General features: G+C 37.8%; 1 protein-coding gene across 2 annotated transcripts in view; it reads right to left on the bottom strand.

Annotated features, from left to right (window-relative positions):
• The window catches only part of LOC135206056 (A disintegrin and metalloproteinase with thrombospondin motifs 3-like), a 115,793-nt gene that overhangs the window by 27,838 nt on the left and 70,689 nt on the right, over nucleotides 1-17,266 (bottom strand). For both annotated transcript variants that reach the window (XR_010312667.1, XM_064237245.1), the window contains exon 4: nucleotides 6,995-7,087. Coding sequence is in view for 1 of the 2 variants with exons in the window: in XM_064237245.1 (XP_064093315.1) it covers nucleotides 6,995-7,087 (93 nt within the window). In the remaining variant the exon portion in view is untranslated. The remainder of the gene's footprint in view (nucleotides 1-6,994; nucleotides 7,088-17,266) is intronic.

A 17,266-nucleotide genomic window follows, 5' to 3' on the forward strand; every position in this document is an offset into this window, starting at 1 on the left:
GGGAGGCCATAGAGAAGTGTGGTGAAGTGAAGGGGTGCCCCGGTAAAGTGCAGTGAAATGGGGAATACGACAGTGAAGCATAGTGAAATGAGGAGTGCCGCAGTGAAGCGCTGTGAAATGAGGAGTGCCGCAGTGAAGCGTAGTGAAATGAGGAGTGCCTGAGGAAGTGCCACAGTGAAGCAATGAGGAGTAAGCGTAGTGAAATAGGGAAAGTGCCACGTGAGCGCTGTGAAATGAGGAGTGCCACAGTGAAGCGCAGTGAAATGAGGAGTGCCACAGTGAAGCGCAGTGAAATGAGGAGTGCCACAGTGAAGCGCAGTGAAATGAGGAGTGCCACAGTGAAGTAGTGCAAATAAGGAGCCACAGTGAAGCACAGTGAACAAATGAGGAGTGCGCAGTGCCACAGTGAAGCACAGTGAAATGAGGAGTGCCACAGTGAAGCGCAGTGAAATGAGGAGTGCCACAGTGAAGCGTAGTGAAATGAGGAGTGCCACAGTGAAGCACGCAGTGAAATGAGGAGTGCCACAGTGAAGCGTAGTGAAATGGAGTAGTGCACAGTGAAATGAGGAGCACAGTGAAATGAAATAGGAGTGCCAGAGTGAAGCACAGTGAAATGAGGAGTGCCAGACGTGAGGTAGTGAAATAAGGAGTGCCACAGTGAAGCACAGTGAAATGAGGAGTGCCACAGTGAAGCGTAGTGAAATAAGGAGTGCCAGAGTGAAGCACAGTGAAATGAGGAGTGCCAGAGTGAAGCACAGTGAAATAAGGAGTGCCAGAGTGAAGCACAGTGAAATGAGGAGTGCCACAGTGAAGCGTAGTGAAATAAGGAGTGCCACAGTGAAGCGCAGTGAAATGAGGAGTTGCCACAGTGAAGCGCAGTGAAATGAGGAGTTGCCACAGTGAAGCGCAGTGAAATGAGGAGTGCCGCAGTGAAGCATAGTGAAATGATTTGGCTAGTGCCAGAGTGGAAGGCACAGTGAAATGAGGAGTGCCAGAGTGAGCGTAGTGAAATAGTTGAAACAGAAGCCACAGTGAAGCACAGTGAAATGAGGTTGGAGTGCAGAGTGAAAGCGTAGGTGTGAAATAAGGAGTGCCACAGTGAAGCACAGTGAAATGAGCAGTGCCACATGAAGCCACAGTGAAATGGAAAAGAGTGCCAAGAGTGAAGCACAGTGAAATTAGAGTGCCAGAGTGAAGCCACAGTGACAGGTGATTCCAGGTTCTAGTGCCAGAGTGAAGCACAGTGAAATGATGAGTGCCACAGTGAAGCGCAGTGAAATGATGAGTGCCACAGTGAAGCGTAGTGAAATAAGGAGTGCCACAGTGAAGCGCAGTGAAAATGATGAAAATAAGGAGTAGTGCCACAGTGAAGCGCAGTGAAATGAGGAGTTGCCACAGTGAAGCGCAGTGAAATGAGGAGTGCCGCAGTGAAGCATAGTGAAATGAGGAGTTGCCACAGGAAGCGCAGTGAAATAGAGGGAGTGCCGCAGTGGAAGCAATAGAAATGAGGAGTTGCCACAGTGAAGCGCAGTGAAATGAGGAGTGCCGCAGTGAAGCACTGTGAAATAAGGAGTGCCGCAGTGAAGCGCAGTGAAATGAGGAGTGCCGCAGTGAAGCACTGTGAAATGAGGAGTGCCGCAGTGAAGCATAGTGAAATGAGGAGTTGCCACAGTGAAGCGCAGTGAAATGAGGAGTGCCGCAGTGAAGCATAGTGAAATGAGGAGTTGCCACAGTGAAGCGCAGTGAAATGAGGAGTGCCACAGTGAAACGTTGTGAAATGAGCAGTGGAGCGGGAGAGTGCCAAGAATCACACAGTGTAGGAAGAAGCAAAGAAAAACTGATCTCGGTTTGTGAGAGGAAAATGACTCAACACAAACACACATCAAAACAAACAAACAAAAACGCGTTCAGCCGAGTTCCTTCCACCGCCGCCACCTCTCTCTCATTCATCAACGCCCTCCTCTGCCTCGGTCTGAGTCATGCTTTCGTAATTATCCCTTTTTAAAAAAGATTATTTATTGCTTGAGGTCAGTTCTTCAAGGACCTATCTGTCAGTTGAGGCCGCGTTTATGATTAGAAACTGAATACTGCAAATTGAAATGATCTTCGGATTTATCTTGCAATGTATGAACGCCGTCTTCTTTTACGTTATGTGAGTTGTGTTTCTGATTTTTCGATGAATACACACGCACACACACACATACACACGCATATGTAATATATATATATATATATATAGATATATATCTATATATATATATATATATATATATATATATATATATATACATATATATACTTTTCATCATCAAAATAATGCAAAAAAATTAAGTACCTTTACTTTGCGAATACACAGTTCTAAAATTTTAGAAGAAAAAAATGCTTACATGCAAAACATTCTTGGACAAAGAAAAAAAAAAAAAAAACACAGCGAATACAGTTCTGAAACATTAAATGAAATTCATATTATATACTAAGAGCATTAAAAAGGAATTTTAGAAGAAAAAAAACGCTTTCATGCAAAAGATTCTGGGACGAAAAAAAAAAATACCACAAGCAATTACCTAAATAATCATCAAGTTAAATTTACGAACCCGTCTTCCCCCCCTACCACCCCAAAAAAAAAAAAAAAATTAAACAAAAAAGATTAAAATTAAACAAAAAAAAAGCCTGCAGTAGTTAAACGACTTTAAAGGAATTTTTTCGTATAAACGGGTTTCGTTTAATAGTCTCTACCCATCATGCAAGACGCTGGAGGCGGCAGATAAGAAGATTCGTCTTTTAAAAAGTCCACAACTATATCTTCAGTGTTTCTGCTGCAATGCTTCGCTCACCTGTCCTGCATACTCACCTGCCCTGCATACCTGTCTACGTATGGGATCATGTGACACAAGCACACGTCGCTGGCAATCAAGAAGGTTTCGAGCCCTCGTTTCTCGATATGATGTGGTTTGGATCCCACAATAATAAGCTGTAGCAGGTCCCGTTGCTAGGTGACCAAATGGTTCCCTGGCCACGCAAAAATATCTAATCCTTCGGGCCAGCCCTAGGAGAGCTGTTAATCAGCTCAGTGGTCTGGGTAAACTAAGATTTACTGTATGCAAACAGGGCCGGTGTTGTGGGGTGGGGAGGGGAGGGGAGCAATTAGAAAATGATAGAAATGGAGACGATTTTTTTTTTTATGTCTAACATAAGAATGATTTTCCAATTCAAAATTTTCCGTTAATATAGTATATATATGCATAATAATGCATACATATACTATATACTTAGAATACAGAAAAGGCTTCACTATTAGAATACAGAAAAGTCTTCACTCTTAGAATACAGAAAAGGCTTAAGGCTTCACTCTTAGAATACAGAAAAGGCTTCACCCTTAGAATACAGAAAAGGCTTTACTCTTAGAATACAGAAAAGGCTTCACTCTTAGAATACAGAAAAGGCTTCACTCTTAGAATACAGAAAAGGCTTCAACTCTTAGAGTACAGAAAAGGGCTTCACCTCGTTAGAATACAGAAAAAAGGCTTTCACTCTTAGTAATAACAGAACGAAAAGGTTTAATTTCTTAGTAAACAACGGTAAAAAGGAAACTGGCTTCACTCTTAGAATACAGAAAAGGCTTCACTCTTAGAATACAGAAAAGGCTTCACTCTTAGAATACAGAAAAGGCTTCACTCTTAGAATACAGAAAAAGGCTTCCACTCTTTAGAATATCAGAAAAGAGGCTTCCGACTCTTAGTATTACAGAAACGGTTTAATTCTTAGAATACGAAAAAGGCTTCCAACCTCACTAGAATACAGAAAAGGCTTTCAACTTCGTTAGAAGTACAGGACAAAAAGGTCTTCACTCTTAGAAACAGAAAAGGCTTCACTCTTAAAGAAACAGAAAAAGGCTTCCATCTTGAGAGTGACAGAAAAAGGTCTTCAACTTCTAGAATAACAGAAAAGTCTTCACTATTAGAATACAGAAAAGAGCTTCAATCTTAGGTACAGAAAAGGCTGCAATCCCTAGAATATACAGAAAGTTTTCACTCTAGAATACAGAAAGGCTTCACTTCTTAGAATACAGAAAAGGCTTCACTCTTAGAATACAGAAAAGGTTTAATTCTTAGAATACAGAAAAGGCTTCACTCTTAGAATACAGAAAAGGCTTCACTCTTAGAGTACAGAAAAGGCTTCACTCTTAGAATACAGAAAAGGCTTAATTCTTAGAATACAGAAAAGGATTCACTCTTAGAATACAGAAAAGGCTTCACTCTTAGAGTACAGAAAAGGCTTCACTCTTAGAATACAGAAAAGTCTTCACTCTTAGAATACAGAAAAGACTTCACTCTTAGAATACAGAAAAGGCTTCACTCTTAGAATACAGAAAAGGCTTCACTCTTAGAATACAGAAAAGGTTTAATTCTTAGAATACAGAAAAGGCTTCACTCTTAGAATACAGAAAAGGCTTCACTCTTAGAGTACAGAAAAGGCTTCACTCTTAGAATACAGAACAAAAGGCTTAAATTCGGTTAGAATACAGAAAAGCTTCACTCTTAAAGTCTTTTTTTTTTTTTTTTTTATAAAAGAAAAGTTTTTTTTTTTTTTTTCTTTTTTTTTTTTTTTTTTTTTTTTTCACGTCTTAGAATACAGAAAAGGCTTCACTCTTAGAATACAGAAAAGGCTTCACTCTTAGAATACAGAAAAGTCTTCAGACGGTGACTAGCGCAGGGACCAATTTGATCAAAATAGGCCAAACGGAGTTAAAACCGGCCCTTTGTCATATGGAGGATAAACTTTAAAGCAATCTCACGTCACTGTCAGCCAAGGTGGAGCCCGAGACGTTACGCTCACCTGTGCCCTACCTTACGATAAACGTTAAAGCCATAAACCTCCTGAAAGGTGACATTTACAGGCAAAATGTGTCTCCCATAAGGGGACCAACTTGTCATTTACATCATTACTGTACGTGGCCGTCAATTGCGCTCCACGCCATCGCGGCTCAGCCGATGACTCAATGGATACTTGAAGAAGTAGAGAGCCTTCAGGATGTGATGGATTGAGTAAGCGGTCAGAGAGAGAGAGAGAGAGAGAGAGAGAGAGAACCTTATCCCAATGCTCTCAAGAATACACAAACCCATAGCGGAGAGAAAGAGAGAGAGAGAGAGAGAGAGAGAGAGAGAGAGAGAGAGAGAGAGAGTCTCATGAGTAGCTAATGAATGGTTTCCCACCGGTGGGATGGTAATCACCTCTTCAAGACCTCTCTCTCTCTCTCTTCTCTCTCTCTCTCTCTCTCTCTCTCTCTCTCCAAGGATTTTGTTTATGCAACGAGCCCAACATCCCTCCTTCCTTCCTTCCTTCCATTGCCCTCCCAGGGGATCGAATACAAGCTCCCTCAGTTTGAGAAGCTGGAGTAATTGAGAGAGAGAGAGAGAGAGAGAGAGAGAGAGAGAGAGAGAGAGAGAGAGACGTGCCACTTTGTACTACTTCCCTTTCCCTTCAGCTTTTTTTTTTCTTTTTTTTCTTTTTTAAAGATGGCGGCCCCAGATTTTATCCTCCACTTGACTTCCACTTTTATGCCATCAGCCTCGCAGGATAAACAATTACATTGCTGGTATGCGGTGGGGGAGGGATAAGGGGCGGGGGGGCGGGGGGGGTGGTAGGGGGAGGGGGATAGGAGGGGAAGAGAGAGGGGAATAAGGAAGAGACTCCTCAGAGAGAGTAAATCTCGATGTTGTGAATAGCTGTATTTTTTCGTGGTCTTTACGATAGCAGGTGTTTCATGTTTTCCAATGTATTACATTGACAGGTGTTGGTACCTCTCGTTAAATATTTACATTGGGAGATGGATTACATTGAAAGGTGGATTACATTGGGAGATCTTGGCTTTCTAGTCATGAATTACATTGAGAGATCCTGGTACCTATAGACATGAGAGAGAGAGAGAGAGAGAGAGAGAGAGAGAGAGAGGTGACAACAAGCTATCCCAAATTCAATGCACAGACCTCATAGAGAGAGAGAGAGAGAGAGAGAGAGAGAGAGAGAGAGAGAGAGAGAGAGAGATACCAAAAGCATCCCATTCAAGCAGCCTCATAGCGGATGAAGAGAGAGAGAGAGACGAGAGAGAGAGAGAGAGAGACCAAAAGTATCCAAAATTCAAGCACAGCCAAGAGAGAGAGAGAGAGAGAGAGAGAGAGAGAGAGAGAGAGATATGATGCCAAAAGCTATCCCTAATTCAGTGTTCTCAAGCATACACAGACCTCATGGCGGAGAGAGAGAGAGAGATAAAAAGCATCCCAAATTCGAAGTTCCAGTTCATGTCTCTAATGTTAATCCACTGAGTATACCACTACTTGCAAAGTCACATAATTCGATAACATTAACTCCAACACGCAAGCAGGTATATATAATTCTCGGCCTAACTAATTATATATCTCCTTCCTCCCACAATCAGTTACGACTACGTCCAGTTTTCCTTTCTTGACGACGCAAATCTATATCGACCACTGTCCAAAAACGGGTTCTTTTGGCGTAAGTGTAATGAATATCATTATCCGGTTGAAACTGAGATTGAAAAATCACCATTAGTTAGAGATTGGTATAATGTGGGCACTCAATCTGAAAACTGAACTGTAACTTTTAAAAATATAATGTAAAATTCTCTTGTTTGTTTAACGTCTTGCAAAATGGGTAACACTTGTTTGATAGCGCGAATCTGATTATAAAATATTATCAATGATCATGACGTCGTTAATCACTTAACAAGCCATTTACAAAGATCTATCAATGATCACAAAAGATCTGTCTTTTAGAGATCATTTGACGTCATCACGCTTTGAAAATTGTACAGCAAGTATTGAAAAGATAACGAGATGAATCTTTTAGTCTATTCAACAAGTCTCACACCTGTTTGTTAGCAAGACTCAGATTAAACAGATTATTATCAGTGATCACGTTGTGGTTAATCATTCTAGAAGTCATCAACCATAAAGATCAACTCTCGTCAACTCACCTGAGACTGTTGTTCGTCCTTGTAGAAGATTATTCTGAGCATTACCAGCTCCATCGAGGACTCAAGAGACGGATCTTCATAGATGGCGCTGACCTGTCAAAGAGGAGAGGAAAGGATATAAAAAAAATTCTGTTTTGCAATCATTGTCATTATCATAATTAATATATATGTAGTGAGTCTGGTCTGTGAAGGATTGTATATTATTGCTTTTACATTTTACGGCTTATCTTTTAAATAGATGTTTAATTGAATATTATATGTAAATAAATAAATAATATATATATATATATATATATATATATATATATATATATATATATATATATATATATATATATATATATATATATATATATCACCCCAGCCCTCATCACTAACGGCCACCCAATACACAACAAAAAACACATTCTTATAAACAATCATTAGGACAGTCACGAAATATATGAAGTTTGGAAAAAAGAAGCTTGGAAAATAAGAACATTCAGAATGATGCTCAATATTATACAAAAATTCGCAACTGAATAACGAAATAAAGTATGACAAGACCTTAATGCAGCGTTTATATATATATTTAATGTTTATATATATATAATATATATATATATATATATATATATAATATATAATACATACATACACATATATGGGATACAATCCACAATGAAGTAAAATCCTCTTGTAGTTTAAAATATATATATATCTTGTACAGGATTAAAGCTTTGCGACCATCAACTGTGGTCTTGTTCAGTTGATGGTCGAAAGCTTTAATCCTGTACAAGATATATATTTTAAACTACAAGAGGATTTTACTTCATTGTGGATTGTATCCCCATTTACTTAGAGGTACGACATAGTACCTGGCTTCTGCATACACACACACACACACACCACACACACACACACACACACACATATATAATATATATATATATATATATATATATATATATATATATATATATATATGTTACGCAAAATGTGGATGATTGCCAAATGTGTACATTTTGCAATTAATTTTGCCTATTGTGTACAATTTGCAGCGCTTGGTGCCTGCAAATTGTACACAATAGGCAAAATTAATTGCAAAATGTACACATTTGGCAATTATCCACATTTTGCGTAACATATGTATATATATATATATAATACATACATACATACTACATACATACATACATACATACATACATATATATATATATATATATATATATATATATATATATATATAATATATATATCACACACAAACCCAAAGACTCACAAACCATAAACCGATCAGATATACGAGAGAGAAAAACCGCCCCACTAAAATGGGGCCAACCCGTCTTTAAAAGCCCTTCCATTTGAGATCAACGCGAATGTAAATAAAATACTACGTAGACCTGGAGAAGGAACAGCAGCCGTTGTTGTTGTTGTTGTTGTTCTATAATAAAGTGGGATGTTATCGCCCCCTTCCCGTTGGATGTATGTTTACGTTTGCATGTTTACCGCGACACGGACGGGAATATCTTTCATATAAATACTCTCTTAATGAGTCCACCGCGTCTCGCTCTTCGCAGATGAGGCGATTAGGGAATTTGCTACGTTGAGGCTGAAGGAACACGAAGGAGAAATGTAAAAAAATAAATATTAATAAAATCAAATATAACTTTGCGAGATGTATTATCTCAGTGAGTAACGAAGGTGAAAGGCTACAATCAGACTTGGTAATATAATATTCAGGAAAATATCAACACTTTTTACGTTTTTGGCTGTACACGAACGTATTTTGCGCGTTCGTGTAATATATATATATGTGTGTGTATATCTATATAAAATATATATATATATAGATATATATCATATATAATATAAATAATATATATATACACACACACCACACACACACATATATATACATATATATATATCTAATATATATATATATATATATATATATATATATATATATATTTCTAAGTATTTTCAGTTAAGCCTCAACAAATCCCAAGAAACCTTTATACCCTCCTTTTACACAATCACACCTACAATCACAACTCTCTCTCTCTCTCTCTCTCGCTCTCTCTCTCTCTCCCTCTCTCTCTCTCTCTCTCTCCTTACACACACACACACACAAAAGCTCTCCAACTGCTCACAAGACAGTAGCAATTACCTAGACCTGCGACGTTCGTGAGCATCCCCGACAGGAGAGAGAGCTGCTAATTGGCAGATGTTTCCTCCCTTCTGAGAAGGCGGGGCCCTTACCCTTCGCCAGGAATGACCTGCCCTCGAAGGGAGGGATGGAGGGAGGGAGGGAGGGAGGGGAAAATGGAGTGATAATGACGGGGTTTGCAAACAGAAGGATTGTCAAAGGAGATAGAGTCACGATCGTGGCTTTTTGACGACAGGCTTGTTCCTGGCTGCTGTTTGCAGGGAGAGATGTGACACCAGCTTGGTTCTTGTGCACGCACGCACGCACGCACATGCACATACACACACACACACCATATATATGTGTATGTGTGTGTGAGGAAATTCCACGCTAATATGGTCTAAAAAAAAATCAAGACAGTTTATGTTTTTTCTACTAGAAAAATCACATTGTTGTGGACAAAGTGGAATTTCTTTTCACATGCTTGAGCAAAATACTAATTTATACATTCTCTCTCTCTCTCTCTCTCTCTCTCTCTCTCTCTCTCTCTATCTGCATCCCTCTAACCTTGCCAAAATGCTTAAGGAACAACTTCTACCCTGACGTTAACCGACATATTTATCTATCCATCCATTTATACAAAATCCCTTTTAAAAAAGCCAAACCAGGCGAGTTGGGAGAACATGACCAAACAGCATTTTTTTTTTAAATGGCAAATTAGAATAATCATGTTGATCATGTTACAAGCTGCAGGGCCAGTGCTGCAACTTGTTGCAGAAGTTGCTCATTGGAGCTCGCGAGAAGGAGAGGGGCATTTCCTTAGAAGTCTGTCTGTCTCTCTCCCTCTCTCTCTCTCTCTCTCTCTCTCGTAGCTGAATGTTTCTGAGTAGCTGGTTAAAAGGAGAGAAGGATTTCCTTAGTGCGCGCGCGCTCTCTCTCTCTCTCTCTCTCTCTCTCTCTCTCTCTCTCACCTGCATGTTTCTCAGAGTAGCTAGATAAAGGGAGAGAAGGATTTCCTTAGTGCGCGTTCTCTCTCTCTCTCTCTCTCTCTCTCAGCTGCATGTTTCTCAGGGTAGCTGGTTAAAGGGAGAGAAGCATTTCCTTAGTATTCTCTCTCTCTCTCTCTCTCTCTCTCTCTCTCTCTCTCTCTCTCTCTCTCTCTCAGCCACTACTTGCACATCATGCTTTTTTGACACCAGGCCAAGACAAAGGACAATAAACAAGGGCTGATGTCATATAACAAGCATACGGTTTCTGCCAACCTAATTAGCAGCGCAGTTAAATCAAATTTATGCTTTCGTTAAATATAAGTTATGCTTCCATTTTTTAAGGGGATGTCGTGATTTTTCCAACATGACAGGATTTCCTCTCTTTCTTCTTTTCGTACTGTGACTATATAAAAAAAAGTATATATATATATATATATATTTTATATATATATATATATATATATATATAATCATAATTTTGTGGAGATCTTACAGTACAATCTAAAGGTTAAGGCGTGGCTAGCTGATTCTTATCAGGATATAAGGGATGCTTTTCCTATCTAAAAAAAAAGAATAATCTAGACGCGATAAAGTTTCCTTAAAATTCATAAGTAAAACTTTGGAAATTGTGATCAGTGACTGAATAGGATTTCATTTAAATAAAAAATAAATGATACCTTTGTAAACACCAGGAAATGAAATAAGCCAACAATGAAGAAAAACATAAACTGAAATAGAAGAAAGCATAAGGTTGTAATCTAAGTTTTAATTTCTTAAGTAAAACAATTCCTCTTAATATCTCATTTGTAAATTGGTAATAACTCTACGATGTATCAAATTATACCTTTTCATTTGACTTCGGTATTAAGCTTTAGTAACATAACCAGGACAGTATACATAGAAGCAATAGGTTATGCATACAAATGTATATTCTTCTTATACACCCTCGTACATTATCCACTGGAACAGAAATATAAAATTTAGACCAAAGGCCAAGCGCTGGGACCCGTGAGGTCATTCAGCGCTGAAAATAATGTAGAAACTTGTTAGATGAAAGTGGTTGAAGCTTGGAGCCCAAGTATGGCTTCAATGAAACTTAAGTAATGCCTACAGTACACCACATGAGATACCCTAATGGCACTACCCTCTACCCCAAGGAGATTATTATTATTATTATTAATCTTATATATTATCTTTTCTATTTTTTTTATTACTCGCTTCTCTGGCGAGTAATAAGAATAAGAGAGAAGATAATGAATAATATAAAATCGCTTTGTTTAAGAGAGGGTCTTCTTCCAGATAAATAATAATAATAATAATAATAATAATAATAATAATAATAATAATACTGTCGAATAAAATGGCAATATTCAGCGAATTAATCTTATATATTATCTTTTCTATTTTTCTTATTACTCGCTTTTCTGGCTCAGCGATACTTCGCAATAAATGTCCAAATATTCATATTAGGGATAATGCTGAAAGTGGCATTTTATTCAGAACAGGCTTTGTTAATCAAAGACTGGTATTATCAGTATACTGGTATTATCAGAATACTGGTACATGGGAAGGCATTCCTCTGGTTCAGATCAACCAGGGATCGTCGTCGGTGTTGGTATCATTCCGTAAGAGAGGTCAATGTCAGGCTGGGGTCGTCTCTGGTATTCAGCTGGTATTACTGCTGGTATAGCTCTGGCTTATCGCGACGTTTCAACCTTCTCGTAGGTCATCTTCTTGGCTGGTTAGCAGTGGAAGTGAAGAGATGGTGTCTGCATGCCAATATTTATAGCGGCCTAGAGCTGGAAATGAACCTATGTCCTTAGGAAACCTGATTATACCAGCTACATGCTGATGAAAAAAGACAGTAAGAAGAATTGAGAAAACTCTATATAAAATAAATGCCGTTGAAACAGCTATAATATTTATTATTATTATTATTATTATTATTATTATTATTATTATTATTATTATTATTACATTCCTCCAATTCGACTGGGTGATATTTTATAGTGTTGGGTTCCGGGTTGCATCCTGCCTCCTTAGGAGTCCATCACTTTTCTTACTATGTGCGCCGTTTCTGGGATCAAACTCTTCTGCATGAGTCCTAGAGCTACTTCAGCCTCTGGTTTTTTATTATAATTATTATTTGGAAGAAGACTCTCTCTTAAATAAATTCTGTTTAAAAAAAGACAATAAGAAGAATCGAGAAGATTCTATATAAATTAAATGCCGTTGAAACAGCTATAATATTCAATACCACTGCCCCAAGAGAAGGCCTCCTTCCTAATAATAATATTAATAATAATATCTCGCTGGACCTTCTACCCTCAACCAATGCATAACCTGACTTCACTTGACTTCATTCTCTGATGTCAGGTTGCTCTGTCAATCCTCCTCTAATTCTCTGTCATTAAAATCTAGGTCACTCTGCTCTAAATATGACAGGTAGCTGGGTATGGCTGACTTTAACAAAGGACTTATGGGTTTCGGGGGTAGGTAGCCTAGATCTCCCATTGGCTGCCCACCTGGCCTGATGGGTATTCGAGTGATAAAATGCCCCATTCAGACTAAAAGCCTTTTAAATAATGGTCGATTATTCGACGTTTGGAAAAGGGGTTAAGGTACCTGAAGTGATGTTTCCATGATGGTTCACATAAAATTTTTGAATAAAAAAAAAAGAAAAAAAAAAAAAAAAAAAATATATATATATATATATATATATATATATATACTTTAAAATACTATTCAATTATTCGATGTTTGTAAAAGGGTAAAGTATCTTCAGTGACACTATCAAGACGGTTCACATTCAATTTTTTATTTTTTTATTTAAAAGCTATGTGAAAAATTGTGTTGAATTTTGCTGACTTTAAATTCCTAAATATTGAAAACAATTATTCGATGAATGTTAAGGGTAAAATTTTGTATTTTCATTCAAATGCTTTGCCAGAAATTTGGTCAAGTTTTATGAACTTTGAATTGAAATCCCTTAAATGAAAAATTCCACCGAGTATCTTACAGCCCCACAAACATCTCCATGTACAAATGACGTAAATTTCGATCTCTCAACTCGGTGACGACTGGATTTGCAGTATATCTTCAATCAACTTCAATTTACTGCAATTTTAAAGACAGCTTTGACTAAAGCGTAATAAAACCGTCAAGAGACAGTCAGCTGGCTGTTGTAATCACACGCAATCTTCGCTGAATTATTGTCATTTACGTCACAAAAAAAGAAAGAAAGAAAAAAAAACTCAAGAGGCTCTGATCTCTATTACAAGGGATATCGTGACGTCACGAGGTCCTGAAATCTGTTCTTGGTACAAAAACATCATCATCTTTTCGGCTGTCAGTAATAATTCTTGCATCGATTTAATTAACGCCAGGGGCTCTGGCGAGAGAGAGAGAGAGAGAGAGAGGAATTATTCTTTTAACATCTAGAGTATTGTACAGACATAAAACAAAATATCGCACCGATTATTTGATTAACGTAAGGGCTTTGACAATGAGAGAGAGAGAGAGAGAGAGAGAGAGAGAGAGAGAGAGAGAGAGAGAGAGAGAGAATTCTTGATTCTGTCGACAGCTGGAGTATTACAAAGACGTAAAATATAGACCTAGACTTATTTTTAAGTTGATAAGAGGAGGAATTTATTTTGATCAAAATCATCTGTCATTACCGACGCCTTGATTCAGAATCGTCAGACAGCTGTCAAATGTTCCCTGAGTTTATTTTTGTACAAGCGCACGAAAACGGTCATAAGATAGGCCGTTAGTGATGCACTCCCAGCAATCTATCTGGGCCTTCAATGCAGCAAGATTGCAGCTGCGAACTGCTTTAATGTAAACAATCATAATGTTGCCCGCTGGCATTCGTGTAATCACAGTTCCCAGCAACGCCAAGACCTACTTGCGTCCATCTCAAAAGCCTTCTTCTCTTCACAACTCAGACGCGAAATTAGCTGTCAGCCGATACGAAAGTTACTCCTTTTTATCTCGACATGCACGCGGACACCACGGCAAGCCCTATTATTTTATTATTATGGCCGAATTCATTACGAAACCGGAGAGTTACATTCAAGGGATAATGGCAAACTGGCAACTCAAATTCGCGGGGGAAAGTGGTAACTGGCAACTCACTCTCAGCCAGTCTCGATCAACCGCCAGGACAGTTTGGATAAACTTTGATAAAGTCAACAAGATAAGGTATTCCTGAAAATTTTTCTTAAAGATGGTTAATAAACGCCTGAATATACGACAGATAAGAGGGGCAATTAGATTATAATTGCATAAACTGTTAAAAAAAAAAAAGAGATCTTGGCAGATTATTAAATAAATATTTAGAAAATAGACCATTATAGTCACGTTGAACCACTTTGGGTACAGAACAATAAATGCTGTAAAGAACTTGTCAACCAGACAGTGATGAAATATATAAACAGACATGCGATATTATGTAAATATGTATATATATATATGTGTGTGTGTGTGCGTGTATATATATACATATTTATTATACATACAAACATATATATATATATATATATATATATATATATATATATATATATATATATTGCAAGCATGCAACTCCACACTCGGAGAACAAAAGCCAAACAATGCATGCAACAATGTGGAAGCAACCGAGGCAACAGAATGTTGTTGCTTGCTTAAATCTGCCTTGTATCAGCATCTTGCTTGCTTGTGGGAGCAACTGTTGCTAAACGGAAGAGCTTATAATTGTTTTTCTTGCGCCATGAGAAGGAAAGGTTTTTCTTTCTTTTGGCTGTGGAATACAGCCAGATGGGAAGATTAAACTCATATTATGAGGTTACACAAATTGAATTTAAACACTACTCTTGTTCTAGTTAATAATAATAATAATAATAATAATAATAATAATAATAATAATAATAATAATAATAGGAATATGGATGATAATGTGATATCTTGGAAGGATTTAAAAGATATCTAATTCGTTGGCGGTATTGGGGTATGAACTTCTATTCTCTCTCTTCCCTCTCTTCGTCTTCAGTCATCCTCTTGCACATTACACTATATAGGTTTCATGTATATATATATATATAAGCAGAAGATATATATAGTAGATATATATTATAATATAATACTTTATAATTCATACTATATATAGATATATATAGCATATACATATATATATATTATATATATCCTTATATATATATATTATATATATATATATATATATATATACATATATATATATATAATATATATATAGCTATATATATATATATATACTAGAAAGCATACTTCTGAGCCCCCTTAGCAAAATGTACATACATGTATGTATTTAAAAACACTTATCTATTTATAAAACGCGCTTATCTCACTTATAACGACCCAGCATCGTTTTTTCCCCCAAATTCGTGTCTTAGTAAGTCAAGAATTCTTATTATAACTGACACGTAAATTGCTGATGGAAAAATTAAAGCAATTTTTGCAGTTTTGCAAGAAATCAGGTTTGGTTGAAAATGACCTAAAAAATGAAGGTTTTATTAAAATATCGGGTAAGAGTATACCTCTAGAATATTTTGTATTTAACAGGCAATTTTGATGAAAATATAATTTTTTTTGTAAACATTGGTGATACTTTGACATTTTAAGGTTGTTGATTATGAATAAATTACTTAGCTCAACGTGGAGAGAGAGAGAGAGAGAGAGAGAGAGAGAGAGAGAGAGAGAGAGAGAGAGAGAGAGAAATGTAAAGTGCGCACTGACAGAAATGTATATACCCTCTTACCAAGCAAAACAGCTAAACTTTGGAGAGAGAGAGAGAGAGAGAGAGAGAGAGAGAGAAGAGAGAGAGAGAGAGAGAGACTCGTACCAAAGCAACGATTCGTATTTAACCTTACTCCTTTCAACAAAAAAACATCAAGGCATTTATCTCTCTCTCTCTCTCTCTCTCTCTCTCTCTCTCTCTCTCTCTCTCAGCTTAACTCTTTAATTCTGTCAGGTAATACATTTGCTCAAGTTCATCTCAAATGGCAAAACTCTCTCTCTCTCTCTCTCTCTCTTCTCTCTCTCTCTCTCTCTCTCTGAGAACTTAGGGCCATCACAAACAGGCAATTTCCTCACCAAACTAATTCCCCTTTGATAAGAAACGGTCGCTCTCTCTCTCTCTCTCTACCACTCTCCTCTCTCTCCTCTCTCGTCAACATGACTGACACCACGGCGGTCATGTGAGAGACGCTCACTTTAAAAAACGACTGGCTTCTAAGCGATTTTAATATTTTTTTTTTCTAAAGTTTACTGTGCGACTTACATCACGGAGCTAAACGCTGTATCCGGGTCTACGCTTAGTGTAAGGTTCATCTATCCCTCCTCTCTCTCTCTCTCTCTCTCTCTCTCAACTTTCTTCTCATGTCTCTCTAACTCTAGGGGTAAACCATTTCCCCAGAGAGTGGGATATACTGTTCCCCCTAGGCCCCCCCCTCTCTGTCTCCCTATTTTCTTCTTATTTCTCTCTCTCTCTCTCTCTCTCTCTCTCTCTCTCTCTACTTTCTTCTTATTTCTCTCTAGGTCTAGGGGTAAACCAGTTCCCCAGAGAGTGGGATATACTGTTCCCGCCCCCCCTCTCTCTCTCTCTCTCTCCTCTCTCTCTCTCTCTCTCTCTCTCTCTCTCAGAGCTGTACCCCAGGGATTGGACCACACTGACCAGGCCTTATCTAAGCATAGCTTTATGTCTACATATTTTTCATGATTCTCTCAGTTTCATGGACGTAGCAATTTCACACCATCTACTGCTAAATCCGTTACTCGAAATAAGCAAACAAGCCGTTGTTGGCCTTGACGTTGCTGTTACAGATGCCGTTGTCTCCTCCTACCAAGTTTAGTGGTAGTTACGGATTTACTAATGTCTATTAGATATCTCAGAAAGTTCAAGATTAATTTTTTTTAAATTAAATTTTGGGGTCGCGTATGTACCATCGGCTAAGGCAGAGATGATTAAATTTTGAGGTGAATCAAGATTCACTTTCTCATGGATTTGGATTGGGATGGATCAGGTTTCATCTTGGGTTAATTCTGGAAAACATTAAGATGGATCTGGATTCATCTTGAAATAAATCCGGATTAACATTAAGATGCAACCGGATTCATCTGGAGATTGAT

The sequence above is a fragment of the Macrobrachium nipponense genome, chromosome 29, assembly GCF_015104395.2.
Source record: "Macrobrachium nipponense isolate FS-2020 chromosome 29, ASM1510439v2, whole genome shotgun sequence".
Lineage (NCBI taxonomy): Eukaryota > Metazoa > Arthropoda > Malacostraca > Decapoda > Palaemonidae > Macrobrachium > Macrobrachium nipponense.